The sequence below is a fragment of the Sceloporus undulatus genome, chromosome 2 (genome assembly GCF_019175285.1).
Source record: "Sceloporus undulatus isolate JIND9_A2432 ecotype Alabama chromosome 2, SceUnd_v1.1, whole genome shotgun sequence".
Classification (NCBI taxonomy): Eukaryota; Metazoa; Chordata; class Lepidosauria; order Squamata; family Phrynosomatidae; genus Sceloporus; species Sceloporus undulatus.
In genome coordinates this window covers 219,096,390-219,116,918 of record NC_056523.1, presented here as the reverse complement: position 1 = coordinate 219,116,918, position 20,529 = coordinate 219,096,390, and the positions used below count along the sequence as shown (strand labels likewise).

The 20,529-nt window shown below is 43.2% G+C and overlaps 1 protein-coding gene across 2 annotated transcripts in view; it reads left to right on the top strand.

Annotated features, from left to right (window-relative positions):
* Window positions 1–20,529, top strand: part of CORO2A (coronin 2A) — a 73,856-nt gene that overhangs the window by 44,077 nt on the left and 9,250 nt on the right. For both annotated transcript variants that reach the window (XM_042454935.1, XM_042454936.1), the window contains exons 2-6: window positions 2,087–2,287; window positions 4,949–5,065; window positions 6,509–6,658; window positions 7,914–8,093; window positions 17,444–17,560. In XM_042454935.1, the coding sequence (XP_042310869.1) occupies window positions 2,087–2,287; window positions 4,949–5,065; window positions 6,509–6,658; window positions 7,914–8,093; window positions 17,444–17,560 (765 nt within the window). The remainder of the gene's footprint in view (window positions 1–2,086; window positions 2,288–4,948; window positions 5,066–6,508; window positions 6,659–7,913; window positions 8,094–17,443; window positions 17,561–20,529) is intronic.

Sequence of the window (20,529 nt, the reverse complement as noted above, 5' to 3'; positions counted from 1 at the left end):
AGAAGAAAAGTGGAGGGCCTATATAAAGAATATAATGTGTTGTGAGTTTGCATGACACTGTCTTCCTTCATAGACTTTAGTCTACATGCAAATATAAAGAAATATATCCTCAGAGAATTCAAGGAAACATGTCTACTATGCTCTTCAAAGGCGAGATAACCATCTTACTCTGTTTATCGGATTGTTGAATTCCTTTGTACTGTGTAAAGAAATCACACAGTATATTCACACTTACAGTTCAGAAGAAGGGATTAAGAAATATGTTGCAATTCATCCTCAAGTTCTGTTGGCAAAGTGTTGACTGCTTCAAGTTGTGATGCGTTTTTGGTTTGGTTTGGTTTTTTTGAAAATTTATCCAGTGGAGACATCATGGTATGTGTTCCCACTTGACAGCTGTCTTAACATTCTTTCATAACTTTGTAGTGTGGTTACTGAATTGCAGTCTCTGTGTGGCTGCCCTTGCAAACTGCCTTGTGTGGTTATGTCAGCTTATCTAGTCTTGACAGTAGCAATAGCAATAGCAAATACATTTCTATACCACTTATCAGTGCACTTAAGCACTCCCTAAGCTGTTTACAATGGGTAAGTTAATTGCCCCCAACAAGCTGGGTACTCATTTTAGTGACCTACGGAAGGATGCCAGACTGAGTTGATCCTGAGTCCCTGGCTGGTATTGCACTCACAACCTTGTGGTTTGTGAGTGAGTGGCTGCAGTACAGGCATTTAATCACTGCGCCACCAGGCACCACCGTCTGTGCCCCCATCAGTAGCCTGATTATTGACTAGATTTGGTGGCACTTTGAACAAAGTACAATGGTTAGACTTTGGACATGGTTAGATTTGAATATGGTTAGAACATGGTTAGACTTTCATTCTAAAATTTCTTCTAGATGCCAGTTTCAAGGATAACAAGAAGTCTGGTATTGCCCTTTCAGTTCTTAATCCACAAAACAGTGATATCTTCACTGGGCCAACCAAATTCAAAAAATACATGTTGCAAGTTTTGAAGCTTCACTGGCTTCTTCAATAGGCAAAGATGTTTAAAATCATACAGAAGATAAAAACTGTCAGTGTTAGTTCCAAGCCTGCATTCTGTCAAGATGTGGTTGTTTTCAGTTCAGTTGGTTCAATCTAGAGAGAAATTCATGCAGGTGGGTGCCTCTTCTATCTAGCCATGTTGGTACTCCAGGAAATAAAGAATCTTAAAGTTCCATTTGCAAGACAAAAAGAGATGCTCCTCTTGAGATACAAGTTGCCCCCCATCCTTTGTGAAGCCATAGGCTCCTTTGTTAGACAGAGAGCATTGACTTTCTAAAGAAGCCCTCTGTGACGTTGCATTAGGAAACATTTTTGAAGGTGCTGTTTTGGTAAAACATGTCAAATGTAGTCCAAATTTCATAGAAAAACATTTTATCTTTGTTGGAGCTAGAAACCTCAAATAGTCAATTCCCAGTCCATTGGCTCTTTATATTTCCCCTGAAGTGGCTAAAATGCAGTTATCTTACATCCAGAAAATATATCCAGAGGTTGCTGTGTTGGCCATGTAGCAAAGTACAGTGAAGCTTCGAAAGCTTGCAACATGTATGTTTTGCATTCGGTAGACCCAATAACGGCATCACCGTTTTGTGGATTTTGGATGTTACTGTATTTTGCTGCATATCCCTGGATGTGCTTTCAGTCCTTAAATAGCCTTCCTCCATGGTTTCATAACTAACATATTCCCTATGAAGTTGTCAACACCACAGAGGCATCTACTAATTTGATCAGAGTGACACATTGTCCTGGTTCCAAATGGGGATACTAGTCTAGCCCTGCCACCAAATAAAAGCCATCTTCTGATTATAGTTGGCCAAAATGCCTGCTTCACAAGCCAACCCAGGACACACTTTTACGGGATTAATGGATGCAGCTGTCAGAGAAGAATCTTCAGCCTTATGCAATAATATGTGTCCATGTGTGTGGCTGTTGTGGGGCACTCAGGAATGTGAGAGTAAGGTGTTGCACTTATACAAAATGCTTCTTTATTTTCTCCTGTTGCAATAAAAGTCTGGTGGCTTCATGCTTGTATTTTCTTTGTACCTTCCAGATGTCATGGTACCCTCAGTATCGCAGTTCCAAATTCCGCCATGTTTATGGAAAGGCAGCCAGCAAGGAGAACTGCTATGATTGTGTACCTATCACCCAGAGTGTCCATGACAACCACTTTTGTGCTGTGAACCCACATTTCATTGCTGTTGTGACAGAATGCGCAGGTGGAGGAGCCTTTCTGGTAATACCAATCAGTCAAGTAAGTGATGCTTAAATCTATCCTGTATAACAGGTGGTCGAGGGAGAGAGAGATGTGGACTATCTCCTTCTAAATCAAGGGTGGGAATCATGCACCTTCAAGATATTGTTGGATTTCAGTTCCCAGCACTCCTTTCCATGGTTAGGGCTGGTTAGGGCTGTTGGGAGTTGCAGGTGAACACCATGTGGAGAGCTGAAAAATTTCCACCTTTGTTTTAAATACAGGGTGCATCTACACTGTCGAAATAATGAGCTCCATTCTATGGAAAGCTGGGATTTGTAATTTTACAAGGACTTCTAGCCTTCTCTGCAAAAGCGTGCAGGTGCCTCGGATAGCTACAAATCCCATAATTCTGTAGAATGGGACCATGGCAGTTAAAATAGTGTCAGACTGCATTATTTCGAGATACACCCCTAGATTTATCAATTTGTTTTTACCAAGGAATCATGTTTTGTATTTAACTGAGAATTGAAAGACTAGTAAGACTTCCTTTTGGAGTAGTATTGGGAGGCAAGTTGGAAGATTCTGCAGGCCATTGTCCAGTCCTTCCTTTAAAAAGGACGTGGTTTCAAAAAACTAGTCCCCCCCCCCTTGGTAAGAGAAAGCATAAGGGAGTAATTTGCTTCAGAAGATAGTCATCCCTCCCGGAAGAATAATTCTCCCTTATTTGCAATTAATTAATAAAATGGGACAGTGAGGATTACAAAAATGGACTTTGGGTGCACATATGGCCTGTGTGATTCCCATCCGTTTTAGAGCATGAAACCATAAGGGCAAGGAGCCAGCCAGCTGGCTGTAATGTGATTCTGGTGGAGACACAAAGGGTGAGTATTCTTTCTGAGCCTTCTGGGAGTGATTGAACGAATAGCTACTTGTTTGGGAGTAGGCCTTTTTAAACCTAGGATGAAATGGCTTCTAAACAAACATTCATGGCATCTTGCTGTGGATCAGTGGTGCCCAAACTTTGGTCCTCCAGATGTTTTGGACTTCAGCTCCCAGAATTCCTGACTGTTGGCCAAACTGGCTGGAGCTTCTGGGAGCTGAAGTCCAAAAACCCTGGAGGATCAAAGTTTGGGAATCAATACTGTGGGAGAATATCACATGGGAGGCTTACAGTGTGTAAATCACCATTAAATCGTCAGAAATTGTGCAAACCCACTGCACACTTCTCCTGTCAGTAATTCGTCATGGAGGTGTCGGTGCTTGCTCATCCCATGAATAAAGCGTCCTTGGCGTCACCATTTGGCAATAACGGAAAATCCCATTATTGCCAAATGGCAGCTCCAAGGATACTGTACTGATGGGATGAGTGAGCGATGACGCCTCCACTATGATTTCCTGACAGGAGAAGCACATGGGGGTGTGAATGCCAATTGCGGGTTTTGCACTGGGTGAAGGATAGAAGTCCCCACCCACAGGCAGCCTCCCTTGTGGATCCCTTTAAGCATCTTTCACAGTTGTTTCAGTAGCTTGTTTCCTTTGGCAAACTCACAGTACTCTCCCAGCCTACACTTTCAGAATTACTGCTTTCAGGTTTATTAAGGCTGTTAGCAGTAAGACATACAAGTAACATTTTTTGGCTTTGGCTCTTCCCTCCCTTTCCTGCTCCCATCACTGATATCACCCCATTGTATATACATAAAGATATGTTCTGCAAGCCATGTAATGGTTGGGTAGAAAGGAGCCAACTGGGCCTTGTTTAAGTTGCTTCTGTACCAAACGATTACTAGAATAGCATAGGGGGTATTCTTTGTACTAAACTGAATTACTAACCCTGACTAGTGTAGACCTACTGATTTACAAACGTGTTGACTTGCAGTTCACCAGCTGGCTGACTGGGTCTGCTCTGGTTGGGATTGGATATAGACCTTAGAAGACAATTTTCTTGAATTTCTTGGAAACAGCAAGTGTGATAAACCACCTTATTGCACGCATTTTAGGTGCCGTTTTGGCATGGGCAGGGGATGCTCAGGGACACGTGTTGCCAAGGGTGAATGGATTTTACTGCACACTGAAGTGTCCTCAGGTCGGCCCCATTCCATCGCCTGGCTCCAGGCCGTTCCCCTTCAGTGCTGAGACGTGTCATTTTGCTCCAACGGAAGCTTTCCGGCAGAGCAAATTCCTGAGGACACTTCTGTGTGCAGTAAAATCCATTCTCCCTCAGCAATGCGCGTCCCTGAGCGTCCCCTGCCTGTGCCCAAAACGGCACCTAAAATGTGTGCAATAAGGTTCAAAATTCTCTTAACCATGTCTTGGCAGAAAGTGACAGATGCTTGATTTATCAAACAGATAAAAGCACATCAAACTCCCACTTAGGAATTGATCATCTGTATTTATCCGTCACCATGCTGTTGGCTTACACATTTATAATTTTTTTAAAAAATACAAAAGAATATGGTGTTTTGGCACTCTTATATTCTTATCTACATGGTTGGCCATTTAGGAGTGGGCTTTCTACTAGAACTGTACTGTATCTTCATCTTTCTAATACACCACACACACACACACACCATCTATATTGCCTTTACTTAACAGTGTGATTCCAAATCTTTTTCTCTATGTGTACCTCAAATTGTAATTGAAAACGTTCATAGCTCATCACATAAACAAGCCATTTGTCTCCTTTTTGTTTTGAGACTAAATTTTTGCATTTGTTTCCAGACAGGAAAACTTGACCCACATTACCCTCGAATCTGTGGGCACAAGGGAAATGTTTTAGACATAAAGTGGAATCCTTTTGATGACTTTGTAATAGCTTCATGCTCCGAAGATGCTACTGTAAGTTTTTGGAACCTCTGGGTGTTAGGGTTATGTCAGCATGGCTTGTAACCAGGGTTAACTCAAACCACAGCTTTCAATTAAACATGATTGCAAACTTCAGCTTGGATTTAAGCTGCAATGCATTTAAAAAAATAAAAGAATGCAGAATTAATGTGCAAGTCATTGAGGGGATCCTGATGGTGGTTAGGAGACTGGACAACATCACATTTACATGAGTGTCATGCGTTAGGAAAGTTTAAAAGGATAGTTGCTAAACAGCCACTATTGTTCAGGTATTTGGTTTGGATATTTAAAATCCGAGCTCATGTTCTAGTTGCTGGTTGGCCTTGGACAAGGCATAGTGTCTCAGTCTAAACAAAACATTGGGCTGTTGATAAGCTAAAACATCATCCTTTAGAGGAAGCAGTGGGAGACAAATTGTGGCAAAAAATATTTTTTAGAAAAAAATAGATATTTAGATAGAAGGCATATTTCTATTGGACAGAAGAGATGCCCAGAAAGTAGTATTTAAGATCTTTTATTTTTTGGTGCTTCTAATCTAAACCAGAAATGTCAGCAGAGACATGATATAGCTCCTTATCTCTTTCTTTCATGGATGCAGAAGCTGACTTTTTGTCCTCATCACTCTTTCTCATTTAATATCAGCCTCTGTTTTTAATATAGGTGCGGGACAGACCGCCTCAAAGGGGCAGTCTGCCGGCGGCCTACTTCCCTCCGGAGGGAAGCTGCAGCTGCCAAACCATGCGGCTTCTTTCCAGAGGAAAAAGAACCTGGAAAAAACAGATTCTTTTTGTGCCGCAAGGTGGACGTCGCAAGTACGTCAATGGTGCACTCACAACATAAGCGATGTGCAGTGCTGTGTGGATGCTGCACAGCACTTGCATCACAATGGCGTGCCTGTGTACATGGGACGCTGCCATTGTTAAGCCGCCGCGCTGTGCTAGGGTTAGGAACCGTGTGGTTGCTGTGCGGTCCCTAACCCTAAAATCGGCACCAGCATGGCACAAAAGGGTGATCTGTACCGTGCCACAGTTGTGCAGTATTAGGTATCTGCTGCTGCACTGATGGCAAATCTACTCTTTGATGATGGCAACTCTCTCCCTTCCAAGATTTGGCACTGGTGGATATCCTATGCAGCTATAATTAAGAATGGATTTGCCACCCCAACACTAACAGATGCGTTGGCCATCCTTACATGTTATCAATCAAGGGGACCAAAACTGTATGAAATATTTAATGTGGACTCTATGTGTGTTCTTCTCTTCGCTTCCCTTCATCCCTTCCCCACAAACCATCTCTCCACACCATATTCCTCCACCTTTAGTTGCTGCTTCATACTGTTGTTAATCCTTACTATTAAACTTGTATGCTGCTGCTGTTTAAAATAAGTGTACATGAATGGTGCCTACTTAGACTTTGCTGCACTATTGTATCCTGTAGGTTAAAATCTGGAACATTCCTCAGCACTTACTCACAACAAGCATCACAGAGGCACGGAAGGAGCTTCTTGGTCATTCACGAAGGGTGGGGCTCATTGAGTGGCATCCCACAGCAAGTAACATCCTTTTCAGCACTGGATATGATTATAAAGTGAGTTTGTGGAGGCTTCACGTTAAAGCTGTAGTTTTCTTTTGTTTTTGTGTGGGTCAGGTGAGGTGAGGTCTGATGCCTACACAGTGGATATGAGAGGTAGCTTATTTGTGCCACTGTGGAAGAATTTCGCTTTATAGTGTCTTCTTTTGTTCCAGATTGCTGTGCACTGTGCCCAGAGTCTCTTTTAATGTTTCAAAATTTGGTGCAGTTTGCAATCATATCTTGTTGAAGGCACGTGTTGTCAGGCTCCTTCTCCTGCTGACTGCTGAGAAGGTGTTGTGCTTCTACCCTCAACTCATAGAGAAATTTAGGTCTGCATGTAAAAAAGTTTTCTTGCTCTATATACAGAGCTTACTGTTCATTACTGTTCTCCACTACCATTTCCCAAATTTCCTAAACAGCATAGCTAGTATAGTAGTCTTAAAAAGTAATGCCTCTTAAGTGATAGCTGTGTATGCAAAGGTACAAGAGTCTGAAGGACATCACCACTGGAATACTATGTCCAGTTCTGGTCACCACAATTCAAAAAGGATGTTGAGAAGCTGGAGCTTTTCCAGAGAAGGGAGGCCAAAATAGTGAAGGGTCTGGAAACCATGCTGCCCTATGAGGAGAGACACAGGGGATTATCACACGGAGGGTTACTGTGCTTAAATCACTGGCAAAACACTCCAGAAACGTGAAGGTGTGATAGTTGGTCGCACTTCTGAAGTGTCCCCTTGCCTCTCCCATCAACAAAGCCATTTCTTCATAATCGAAGTTCCTGCTATTGAAGAAATGGCTGCTCTGTGAATGCTTTGGTGATGGGAGAGGCGAGGGGATGCTTCAGTGACGCTTCAGAAGTGTGACTGGCTATCACACCTACACACTTCTGGAACGTTTTGCTTTTTGACTGAGATCAGGGCATGGAGCAATGGATTCAAACTACAGGGAAAAAAGATTCTATCTAGACATTAGGAAGAACTTCCTGACAGTAAGAGCTGTTCGACAGTGGAACATGCTCCCTTGGAGGTTGCTGGTCTCCCTCTTTTGAGGTTTTTAAACAGAGGCTGGATAGCCATCTGTCAGGGGTATTCCTGCATGTTAGGGGATTGACTTGCTGTTCCTTGAGGTCGCTTCCAGCTCTGTAATTCTATGATTCTGTGATTCTACTGTGCACAGTCACTGCATGATTCTTTTATATTTGTGTGTGTGTTTGTGTTTTGATGGTTGGATGGCCCAAGAATCATTGATGTCTGTATATGCTCTCCTTCAGATCATGATCTGGAACCTTGACACCAAAGAGTCTGTCATTCAGGCCCCTGTGAAGACAATCAGCTTCCACACAGATGTGATCCTCTCCATGTCATTCAACACAGAAGGCAGCCTCTTAGCCACAGCTTGTCGGGATCGGAAAATAAGGATCATTGACCCTCGAGCGGGAACTCTGCTGCAGGTAGGCAGGGCTGCTGAGATGAATTGCAGAGAGGAAGTTATCTCCCAGGTGCAGGGCAGTAACAGGTACAGTTCAGAAGGTAGGGTGAACCTTCTTCTATGCCAGTAAGTACAGGGGCCCATGTTTAGCTCAAAATGAATGGCTCTAATCCTAGAACTGAGCTATATCTGGGGATGTCTGCCACATACACTGGAGTTTGCAGGCTTGTTCCGAAGCTACTTCTTCCTTTTAGCAATAGCACTATAGCAATAGCATTTACATTTCTATACCTCGTAATAGCAAATTCAGCACTCTTTAAGCGGTTTACAATCTATAAGCCAATTACCCAACAAGCTGGGTACTCATTTTACCGACCTACAAAAGGATGTAAAGCTGAGTCAACCTTGGAGCCCTGGGATTGAACTCACAAATTTGTGGCTGCAATATCTTTTTTCATAATGAGTGAGGCAGTGGTGTGTCAGTGATCCTTCTCCTACGCTCCTTTCCATACTGAAACCAAACAAACCCTAAACGATACAGCAGATAAAGAGAAAGAGTGCAGGAGGCATGCATTACATTACACCGTCAAATTGGGGTGGATAATCTGTAGCCCTGCTGGGTCTGTTTGTGGCCTGCAATCTCCTTCTAGAAAAAAAAGTAATAATTTCCTACCATTGGCAAAGAGGGGTCTATCCCTGGCCTTGGAATGGAGGGGTCAGGAAAGGCTTCCATGAGCCCAGTAGCATGCACCTAAAGAGTTTGAAAAAGCTGCATTGACAGCCAGTACCAGACCAGACTGCATTGCCATGTGAAGCTGCTGGGCCTGCAGATCCTGGCGTTTGCTCTCCGGTGTCCAGGTGACAGCTGCTCCCTTTGTGAATGTGCATTGTTCTCATCACAATTGCCACAGCATGATCTCTATTTCACCCTCTGCTTTTCCTAGAGCTTAGGAGGCCAGTGGGTGGGGTAGGGGCTGGATTAAGGATTGAGGGAAGGAGTGAATGAGGCATTATTAGTTGCATTCAGATGTTGAACTCAATAAAGTCTAAAACAAATTCTGACCGTGGTTTGTTAAAATGCCTGAAACAATTGGTTTCCAGTGTTGAGGCTTTTCCTAAGTAACTTTGAGAATTGTCAACTCTGGGAGCCAGAGGATTCATGACCTGGGAGTCCTTAGCTTTTTGTGCAAGAGCTCCAATTTCCAGAATTCATTTGGAGGGATTTCATATCAGGGAAGTCAGTTTTATAGGCACAAATCAACTGTCACCTCTCGCTGGGATGTTGTCCATAAATGAATATTTGTGACTGGCACCAGCTTGTGTTACTCCTCCTGAAAAATTAAACCAATATGCTATTCTACTTCATTTTGTTGTGAATTTCCATTTCTCACTAGTCAGAATAAAATCTCAAATATATAATATTGTAGGCTTACAATAGTCAGAATCCTGCTGGTGACATATGCTTGCATAACATACAGCTTATGGGTACCAGAGTGGCATAGTGGTTTGAGTGTTGAATGATGAATCTGGAGACCAGGGTTTGATTCCAAGCTTGGCCATGAAACCTACTGGGTGACCTTGGGCAGATCACTATCTCTCAGCCTCAGAGGATGGCAGTGGCAAACCTCCTCTGAACAAATCTTGCCAAGAAAACCCCATGATAGGTTTGCCTTAGGGTCACCATAAGTCGGAAAACAACCTGAAGGCACATAAAATACACACAACATAGAGATATCCTGTTTTTTTCTTTGGACATTTCAGAAGGAGGTATTCAACACCTCCCTGCACAACATCTCCTATCCCCAAGCAAGTCAGCCTTCAAGTGCTGAATGTGCTGCCACAACCATTTACTGGAGATTATTGCATCCTTTTTTCTCCTGAGCTGGGCATGGGCTTAAACCGTTTAAAAACGGATGTTAGCGTTCGCCTCCATGCCCAGCTCAGAGGCATCGTGTACCTGATCCAGACTTCTCCCAAACTTTGTAAAGAGTGGGACTTTCCTGTTTTTTGTGAAGCTCGGGAGAAGTTGGGATTGGGTACATGTTGCCTCTGAGTTGGGCATAGAGGCATGAAATAACATCTGTTTTTAAATGGTTTAAGCCCGTGCCCAGCTCGGGAGAAAAAGATGTGCAATAATTCCCACATGTCTGGAACAGCAAGCAGTCAGAAGCTGCCTGGGTGCATCTGGCTGCAATTCTGCTGCTAGAAGAAGAGAGTTAGTGATGATTTCTTGGATCTGGAGCAATTCTGTGGCAATCTTGATGGTAAAGTCAACCCTCTTCAGGTGCTTCTTGCCCTTCACTGACCAGTAAGTGACCACAGCAGTGCGTTCAAGTGTTTGAAAACTGCCTTCCCTGGGAGAGAACTACAGAACAGTGGAGACAGAATTTTATGTTTTACTCACATAATATAAGTTCCTACCTAGTATATTAAAGGCATGCAAATTCAGTACTGTTCATTTCCAATGTATGGCAATGCTAAGGCAAACCTATCACAGAGTTTTCTGTAGCTGAGAGTGTGTGACTTACCCATAGTCACCCAGTGAGTTTCCATGGCTTAGCAAGGAACTTCATTTGTAGTCCAGTGCTGGAACCATTATACTCTCAGCTTCAGTATAGCAGTATATCATGGCACAACTCTGTCTCAGTGTCTACCTTTTTGCAGTCTTTATATTTTTTAAAGCTATCTCTCCTTTCAAAGGCTCAGAAGATGGTTACAAACCAGAGTTTGAAAATATGCACCTTTTAAAATACTAATAATATAACTCAGCCAAAAGAAAACTTGTACTATCAGGAAATAAACAGCTTAAATACTTGCTTTAAAAAGCTACTCACCAAAAAGCAAACAATGAGTTAGCCATAAAGGTATGCGTGTGGGGAGGGCATTCCTCAGTCTTGGCATGGAAGTAAAAAAACTCATTTCTTACATCCTGGCCAAACTAGGTGAATTTTGGATGGTTTTTTGAGGAGGGTGATTTGAACAGCACCTCAGTGATAATAGTCTGACAGTTGGATTTTAGACCAAATGCAGCTTCTGAAAATGCTTTTCAAGACAGTGATTTCACTAAGATTTGTGTCACCCAATGTGGTAACTCATGGTGTCACTCCCCTTCCCTTGACTTCCTACTCATTCCACACTATACAGAATCCTTAGCAGTGTTTTTAGTACTAATGTTACTCATAAATCCTAATTCCCTTATATCGCTGGCTGTAATAGCAAGAGCTGTGACATAAAACAACTAGCAAAATTAAAATTATACCTTAAAGTTACAGTATCACATGCGCAGCCTAAATTTATTCACAGGTACATTGTTCCATGTGGTTAAAGTGAAAATTTAAAATTTAATTGTTTTAAAAAAACCTGGGGTCTCTCCTTTCTCTTCCCACTGAGCCTTGCTCCACTCACACCATCTCTTCAGCATTTTAAAGGGATGCAGGTGAATGCCACAGCCCGTTTCTGTCAAAAGGCAGATGTTTGGGGAGTAATGGTGTCACCCCTGCACAGGGTGTCACCTGATGTGGTTCGCACCCTCCTAGGGATGCCCTTCTTTCAAGGGATCCCCTTGTAGAGTATGTTGCAGCAAACCATACTGGAGACAGCAAGGGCATGAATGATGGTGATCAGGTTCAATTTCTCCAGATGGGAATGCAAGCTGGTGCACTATCAGGCATTCCTTTCAATTCCAGCCTTTCTATCCACATTCAGTCCATCACCAGACCCTGTGTTGAGACCTAGGTTTGCCACCTCTGAATTAAAGAAAATTGATGGATCTGTTCTTGATGGGTCACTGTCTCTGTGTCACCTCAAGAAAAGGTTCTTTGTTACTCTTTTTATTAATGCTTTCCAGTAAAAATGGTTTGCCAAATCATAGAATTTACAGAAAATTAGGATGTTCAGATACAGCCAGCCCTGGGGTTTTTGGATTATGGCCATGAGTCCTACCTCGACCAGAAAATGATCCGTCCATGACAGGGGGGAAATACCATTAACTTCCACCCACGGATATTCTCGGTCCGTACTAAAGACCACATCAAGTGTATTACCAGCGCAATGTGTTGGACCCAAGACCAATCGGGACAGGCCCATGGCTGTCATGGAATCCATGAACTGCCAAGCCACACCTGTTAGATCTGATGAGCTGGCCTTGAAGGGGATGTTGAGGTCCCCCAGGACAAGGAGCCTGGGGGACTCCAACACCAGCTCTGAGACCAGCTGTGTCAGCTCGGCCAGGGAGTCTGTTAGGCCACGGGGTGGACGGTAGACCAACAGGATCCCCAGACTGTCCTTGGCCTTTAGGGTCAGGTAAATACACTTGATGTGTCTCAGTTTCGGAACCGGTTTCCTGGTCAAGGTAATATGGTTTTTGTGGACCAAGGCCACACCTCCCCCTCGCCCATTTTCCCTAACCTGCTTCTTTACTACATATCCAGCTGGGAGAGTTTTAGCCCAGGTCACACAACTATCCTCCCCCAGCCAGGTCTCAGAGATACAAGCTAGGTCAGGATTCTTCTCATCTAGTAGGTCGTATAAAATATGGGATTTATTTTTCACCGACCTAGCATTACATAGGAGCAAGGTAAGGGTCTGTTTGGGACGATCCTCGGTTCTTTCAGGCTAACAGGGTGACTGGATGATGGGATGGATATTAAATATCGATCCCGTCTTCCCTTATAAATATTGGTCAGCCTGTTAACGCTGTATCTCACCATGCCCCACACAACTCTTATCGGTGCTCCCTGAACAGTATTCAACTTAATATCCATGTCAATATCAATACCCTCCTTTCTTTCGGCAGTTCTCTCCTCTACATTATACTTGGGTTGCTGTGGCCCTGATAGGTCTGCCATCCTGATATATACAGGTGTAAGACAAAAGGTAAAAATGAAGGCAACTCATAATATTACCTCTTTAGATGGTGCCATAAATAAAGTTTGATCATAAGCTGTTAGTCAGATGGTTACTGTATGAGCTCTGTATCTTTCATAATGTGAAGACACACCCAACTAAAGATGGTGACAGATTTGGGTGTGCAACGCCGGTACCCTGGTGAGATCAAACTCTTCTACCCAAAAAAGGCTCTGAAGCTGAATGTAAAATTCAAAAAGGGGGAAGTTTAATTTAAAGAACAAAAATAAAGAGTTTTCTCCTCCCCAGCTCTAGATAAAAGATACTTTACAGACTTTCAGCAATCTTCAGGGTGTCATCTTTCTGGGTCTGATCTTGGTTTGATCTCCTCTCTCAATGGAGCTGGTGCAGGGTCTTTCAGCTCCTGAATTCTTTGTCTTGAAGTAGGTAACTAATTTCTGGTAACTTGTTCTTAGTAACTGAAATGGCTAACTTGTTCTTGGCTGTCTGGGCCTGTTTGCCACCAAAAGATAGCTCTCTGCCTGCTCAAAGCAAAGACTGCTCCAAACTAAAAGCCTCTAGCAAAAACAGAGCTTGCTGGGAAGGGGCAAACCAAACCTGGAAAAAATGCAGGGGATCCTACAGCTCCTCCCAAACTAATACAATTAACATTTCCTACACTAAACATACTATGGCCTGAACCAACACGAAAGAAAATGCAGAGGGAGATTCAAATAGTCCTGGCAGGACATCACACGTAATATTATCAGGAGTTTTCTGGCGTTCTTAATTCAATATTACCTAAGGGTTCAAGTAAAGTAGAGGTAGGACAGAGATAAAAAATATTGTCTCATTTCTACTCCATTCCCATAAGGTAGCATGAAATCCTCTGTTGTAAAAGATGTTAGTAGGACTCAGCAGTCTCAGCTGTGGGGCTTTTTAAAACCCTATAGCGCAAAGTTGACCTCTCCCTCTGTTCCTCTCCTCACGAGGAGCGCGCTTTCCCCGGCAGTGCTGCTGGCGGTGCTGCTGGTGTCTTCGGGGGCCGGCGGGCCGGCTTAAGAGCAAGGACGTAGGCCGGGCGGGGGGTTTGGGGGGTCGGAACCCCCCCTATCAGGCCCTGGGGGTGTTCAAGCTCTTTCCTCCCCCCTCCCCTCCATTAAAACCACGGTGAGGGAACAGAGGAAAGACAAAACAAAAGTTCCTCTTTTCCCTCTCCGTGGCTTTAATGGAGGGGGGAGGGAGGAGGAGAGAGACAGAGAGAGAGAGAGAGAGGGAGTCCCTATGATTCGCTTGCATTTCCTTCAGAGTCCGGCTTCCACTCCTCCTCCTCCTCCTCCCCCCCCTTCCTCCCTCAGGGAGAAGCAAAGAAGAAAAGGTGACTTCTAACTTTAGCTGTTATATCCATGTACATATAGTAGAATAATAAGAAATAATATAATAATAATAATAATAATAATATCGCCTTACCCAAATGCTGAGGATTAGATGTATTTTGGATTTTGGAGTTTTCAGATTTGGTATATTGATATACAGTATTATGTCTAATGGGATATTATACTGGGAGATGGGTCCATGATGTTTCTATGCATCTCATAGACATAGACTGAAGGTAATTTAATGCACAATTTTTTAAATAATGTTGTGCTTCTGTAACGGAGCTTCAGCAAAACCCGAGACCACAATGCCTTGTATAATTCAATAATTCAGTCATTGATCTAAACCTTCAGGATTCCAAGTTTCTCTGAGTTTGGGGTCAGACCAGATGCTCTCAGGGTCAGTTTGGGGTTTTGGAAGTCCAAGAAAGGAGACTCAGGCTCTACTCTGGACATTTCTCCTGAGAATGGACTCATGTTTCAAAAACAGTCATTTCTGGTTTTTGCAACAACAAAAAGAGGGTGGGTCTGTGATGCAAAAAAGCAAGAGGCTTCCTTCCAGCCTTGTTTTTTCTCTCTTTTTAAAGACAAATAGAATAAAATACAGTTAGCTGGCCCTTTTTCAGCATGTCAATGGGGATGCTTTGATGGAGAGTTCCTGCATGGCAGAATGGGGTTGGACTGGGGATGGCCCTTCGTGGGGTCCTCTCTAACTCTATGTTTTTATGATTAATTAATTAATATATGGATCAATCTAAGATGATGAATCGTGGCTGGGAGTCCTATGCCCGCTCCAGGCAATGCTAGACTGCAGCCCCATCATCCAGCAGCACCACAGACTGATGGGAAACTGCAGTTTAATAAGGCTGCACATTGCAGAAATAATCCAGTTCAACACTGCTTTAATCTGATGGAAAATCCTGCAATTTGTAGTATGTTTTTGTGCCACCAGAGCTCTCTGACAAAGAAGGCTAAATGTCTCACAAACTACAATATCCAGAATTGTTGTGTTATTTTCTTTATATCCCGCCTTTCTCCCATATTGGACTCAAGTGGTGGATTTTCCATAGCATTAATCTATAGTTATCTTTCTACAATGCAGATGGACACCTCCATTAAATAATTTGTTGAGATCTTTGACTGGGAGTTCCTGCATGGCAGAAATGGGTTGGACTGGATGGCCATTCTCAGGGGTCTCTTCTAACTCTATGATTCCATGATTCTGTAGCACTCTGAGCCTACTGTGATTTTAATAGTTTTTAAATGTATAAAGGTATAAAGTCTATAATGAAGCCATGCACTGATGGACTATTGCACTATATTTTTTATTGATTGATTTTAACTCTGCCTTTCTCCCAAAATAGGATTCTCTTAAAGGGGTTTTTGTTAATATAAAAAGAAAGGAACGTATAATGGCTTGGAATTAAAATTATGGTAGATAGATAGATAGAGATAAGGTCGTGAATTAAAAGGTGTGTGTGTGGTGTATCCTCAAAATTAAAAATCCTCTTGGAAGTGGGAATGAAAGGTGTGGATGCAGCCTGGGTTCGTAGCTCAGCTCAGATGTTGGAAACAGTGTCTCAAAGCATGAGCAGAGTGTCTCTGAGCATGAAAGAGTGGCTGCCGCTCATTGCTTGAGCCAGCTGCACTTTGCTATCGAGCTGAATTTATCTGATGTAAACACCTCAGAGGAAGGACTCAGTTTGCATCTGCACTGAAAAAAATAATCCAGTTGATGCCACTTTAACTGCCTTGGCTCCAGTTGTGAAATGCGGGGATTTGTAGTTGTTGTGGCACCTGACAGATGACTCAACTACAGTTCCCAAGATTCATTGCACAAAGCCATAACGGAAGTTAAAGTGGTGCCATCAAGGTGTCGCGGTAAACGCTCGACCCTTTTTTGTGTTTGGGGGGGGCTCTTAGCCTCTCAAATGGGGCACTTAGTCTTGACCCCCCCTTCCCAAAATCCTGGCTACGTCCTTGTTAAAGGTCGCCGCTCCCACTGGGACTGCGCCTTCCGCCCTCTGATGTTGCGCGGGTGCGATGGCAGTTCTCCCTCCTCCTCACGAGGAGCGCGCTTTCCCCGGCAGTGCTGCTGGCCTGGATGTGGAGCATAGGCAGGTAGGAACTTAACACCCTAGTGATAGGAGATCGTAACTTGAGGCCTTCCATCTCACCCACTGAAGAATACATTTGTCCAGTAGATACATGGTTACAGGCTGCCACTATTGAGACTGTAAAGACTTGCCCAAGAGGACCTAGGTTAGGAATGGAAACTTAACAAAGATGCATATGTAAGGGGAAAATAATGGATTCTAATTACTTGCTGCTCACTGACAGTGGTTCCCCTGCTAGACCTTAGCATCCATTTGCAGCTTCCAGCTCCTTGGTATCTAAGTCAGTGGTTCTCAAACTTTGGCATTCTGGTGGTTTTGGACTTCAGCTCCCAGTATCCACAGCCAACTTGGCTCAGGGATTCTGGGCACTGTGGTCCAAACGTCTGGAATACCACAGTTTAAGAACCACTGATCTAAGCACTCTTTCATTGCTTGACATCTAGTGTTGCAAGAATGAGAACTGAAGACAGCACTTAGCCCTTTAATGGTTGTATAGAAGAGGCAATTTCAGCAGTCGTTGCTTGTTTCCTGGTTGTGTGACAAGCAGCACCTCTTCCTATACACCCATTAAAAAGCCAGGAGCCCTCTTCAGTTTTCATTCTGACAAATTTGTACATCTGAAGCACTTTCATAGTCTCAGTTGTCCCATTCCCTCTACCAGCAGAGCATTTTTTGCCACAAACTTTGAGCCCAAAGCTCTAAAAGCCTTCATTGCTTATTTTAATAGAAAGAGAGAGGGAATGATGGCATGTTAGAAGATCCATTAATCGGACAGTCCTTTGCATCCACTTCTACTTTAAATGGTTCATTGCATTTGCACACTCAGCAACTTGATTGTCCTGCCTTAAAGTGATCTGGAATAATTTCAAAGAGTGTACCTCTATGCCAGCTTGAACAGACAGATGTGCAAGTGAATTGTGATTGGGGTGTATAAAAACTTGTTAGCAGTTAACACATGTAGACAGACTTCATGGAAAGAACTGTATGCCGGTGCGCTTAATTTGCTGTTAATAACACACCATGTATTCTTGCAGGAAGCAAACAACAAGTCTCACAGAGTGAATAAAGTTTTGTTTCTAGGAAACATGAAAAAACTGCTCTCCACGGGGACCTCCAGGTGGAATAACAGGCAAATTGCACTATGGGATCAGGTGAGTTGCTCTGCAAATCTCTGCAAGCTCTCACTAGGTAACAAGCAACAGCAGCCCTCTCCAGTTTTCACTCTGTCAATCATACTTAAAAGGGCCCAGGATGGCAGAAAACATGGTAAAATCTCAATACACTACAACCATCTCAGTTTGGTGGGGACAGTCCTGATTAATCCTCTTTCAGCACACTTTTTCAGCTGCTTTTTGAATGTCACAATTTCTCTCTCCTCCCCTCATTTCCCTCCTTTGTCATCATTTTCTTCAATTGCTGCAAACTTTGAACTCAGTATGAAACAGTAATTTACACCTAGTCACCTAGCAGGCTGCTGCTTCAATCTGAAAAGAAAAGGGGTGGCAGTAGAGATCAACATCAAGAGCTGATTCTTCTTTCACACCACATACTGTGTATACTTATGTATAAATCTAGAAATTATATTAAAAAATCAACCCCCCAAATCTGGATTAATTTATCTATGGGTCAATGTATGTACTGTACTTTAACTCTTTTCAAAATAGGAGCCATCCTCATCTCTGAGTAGGTGGGAAAAGGTGAGACTTAGTCTATCCCAGGAGAACCTTAAAAAAGCACCTGCCACTCTACTCTCTCCACTGTGGCCTCACTTCTGACCATTTTGAAAACCTGGGTGGGAAAACAGCAGCATTCTTTGACATCAGTTTCCTTTGCTTCATCCTTTACAGCCTTTGTTACAAGCCCTTACGTTTACTATCAACCTGTCCATGGGTTATACGTGAGGTTGATGTATAGTCAAGTATATACAGTATTTACAGTGCTATGATTTCATTTTAATTTCCATAGTTCCATCCTATGAATCCTGGGATTTGCAGTTTAGAGAGGAGCATTCAGCCCGAGCTCTACTGCCTCACCAAATGATAAATCCAGGATTCCATAGAATGAAACCATGACTATTAAAGTTTAATTATAATACTATAATTGTGTAACGTGAAAGGGCTTGTTGTGGAAATTATCAACCTAATTTTGGTTAGGTTGGAGGCCACACATTGGGTCCGTCAAGGGGAGTGAATTGATGGTGCAGAAGCCCCACACAGAAGAATCTAGTTTGGCTGCATGCGCACTGCTGAAATAATCCGGTTTGATACCACTTTAACTGCTATGGAATTCTGGGAACTGTAGTTTGTTGTGGCACCAGAGCAAAGCCCTGAGAGGAGAGCAAAGCTCTGGTGCCACAATCAACTACAGTTCCCAGAATTCCATAGCATTGAGCATGGCAGGGAAAGTGGTGTCAAACTGGATTATTTCTGCAGTTTGGATGCAACCCTTGTAGCATTTTCTGCTGGCAGTTTGGCACACATTCCTTCATCTTTTTAACGTCACAGCTTCGCTTGTCTGCATCTTTTACCATTCTTGCCTTTTCTGTGTATCAGTTGTTTTGCAATCTTTTCTGCCTCCAAGGTATTCTTTCCATTTCAGCTTCTTTGTTGAGGAATTCTTGCATATTACAAAATATTCTGAGGCTTGTTTTTAGAGTTCATGGTCAGTTCACATAGTGCACTCCCACCCTTTTGAGCCTCATTGTTATGTGATCTTGGCTTTGTGACCTAAAAGTGTGTCAGAGAACACAACCAACACTTTCCCTTTCCCCATAGCTGTGCATTGCAGGTGCACTTGGGCTGTGGTGTCTTTGTTGGGTTCCCAAGCAAGGAGGGAAGGATATAAATGAAAATACAGGGGTACCCCGGGTTACGAATTTAATTCGTTCCGCCGCCGCGTTCGTAACCCGAAAAGCTTTCGCAAGCCGAAAACCCATAGGCGCTAATGGGGAAAAGCCGCGATTTGGTGCGAAAAAGCGCTGAAAAGCACCAAAATTTCTTTCGTAACCCGAAATAACCTTCGTAACCCGGAACAGTTTTTTTCAATTGATTTTTTTCGTAACCCGGAAATTTCGTAAGGCGGCGCATTCGTATCCCGGGGTACCACTGTAGATCATTTTTAGGGAAGTTTCATTACCACTCCTAATTCTCTTAACAAATCAAGCACAGAAAAATATTGGGCAGAATCCCATGGATAAAGATGCTAAAGGAAAAAGAAAGGCAGCATGGGTGGGATTTCATGACAAAGAAACTGCTAAAAGCACAACCACAAACTATTGCATGGAAAAACTAAAGTGGGAAACATCTGCAAAAGCCAGTGTAGCTGCAGAGTAAACTCAAGGAGGAAAAGAAAGGAAAAAGCAGCATGTTTCCTTCTGAGGAAACCTGTGGTTACTTGGAACACAGTTTGGAAATTGTCTCTTTCCGTCTTTTGAAGTTGCCAATTTGTTTTAACAGGGTGGCCATTCCTGGAAATTGTACACCAAATGAGGCAGGCATTGGAAAAGTTACTGTTGGAACCTCCATCTCTTAGTTCTAATTGGCACAACAGAATTGACAGCCATGGCTCAGTGCCATAGGATTCTGGGATTTGTAGTTTTGTGAGATATTTAGCCTTCCCTCCATAACTGTCATCTTTTGGCAGGTGAGGGAGAGAATAGGCTGGCCCAGCATCATCAGGGGCTAGCCTGAAGATAGAGCGCCCTCCCTCCATAACTATCATCTTTTGACCGGTGAGGGAGAGAATAGGCTGGCCCAGCATCATCAGGGGCTAGCCTGAAGAGAGAGTGCCCTCCCTCCATAACTGTCATCTTTCAGCCGGTGAGGGAGAGAATAGGCTGGCCCACTTCCATCAGGGCTAGCCTGAAGAAACAGAGCCCTCCCTCCAGTCCATCTGCCTTGGTCCAGGCCTCAGAGGGAGAGAAGAACCACTGGACTTGATCCCCTCCCCCTCCCCCCATCACCATTCCCTTTCTCTTTTAGATTGTAAGCCTGAGGGCAGGGAACTGTCTATTTCCCCTCTGTTGTAAACCGCTCGGATTCCCAGTGATTGGGCGGTATATAAATAAAACCTATTATTATTATTATTATTATTATTATTATTATTATTATTATTATTATTA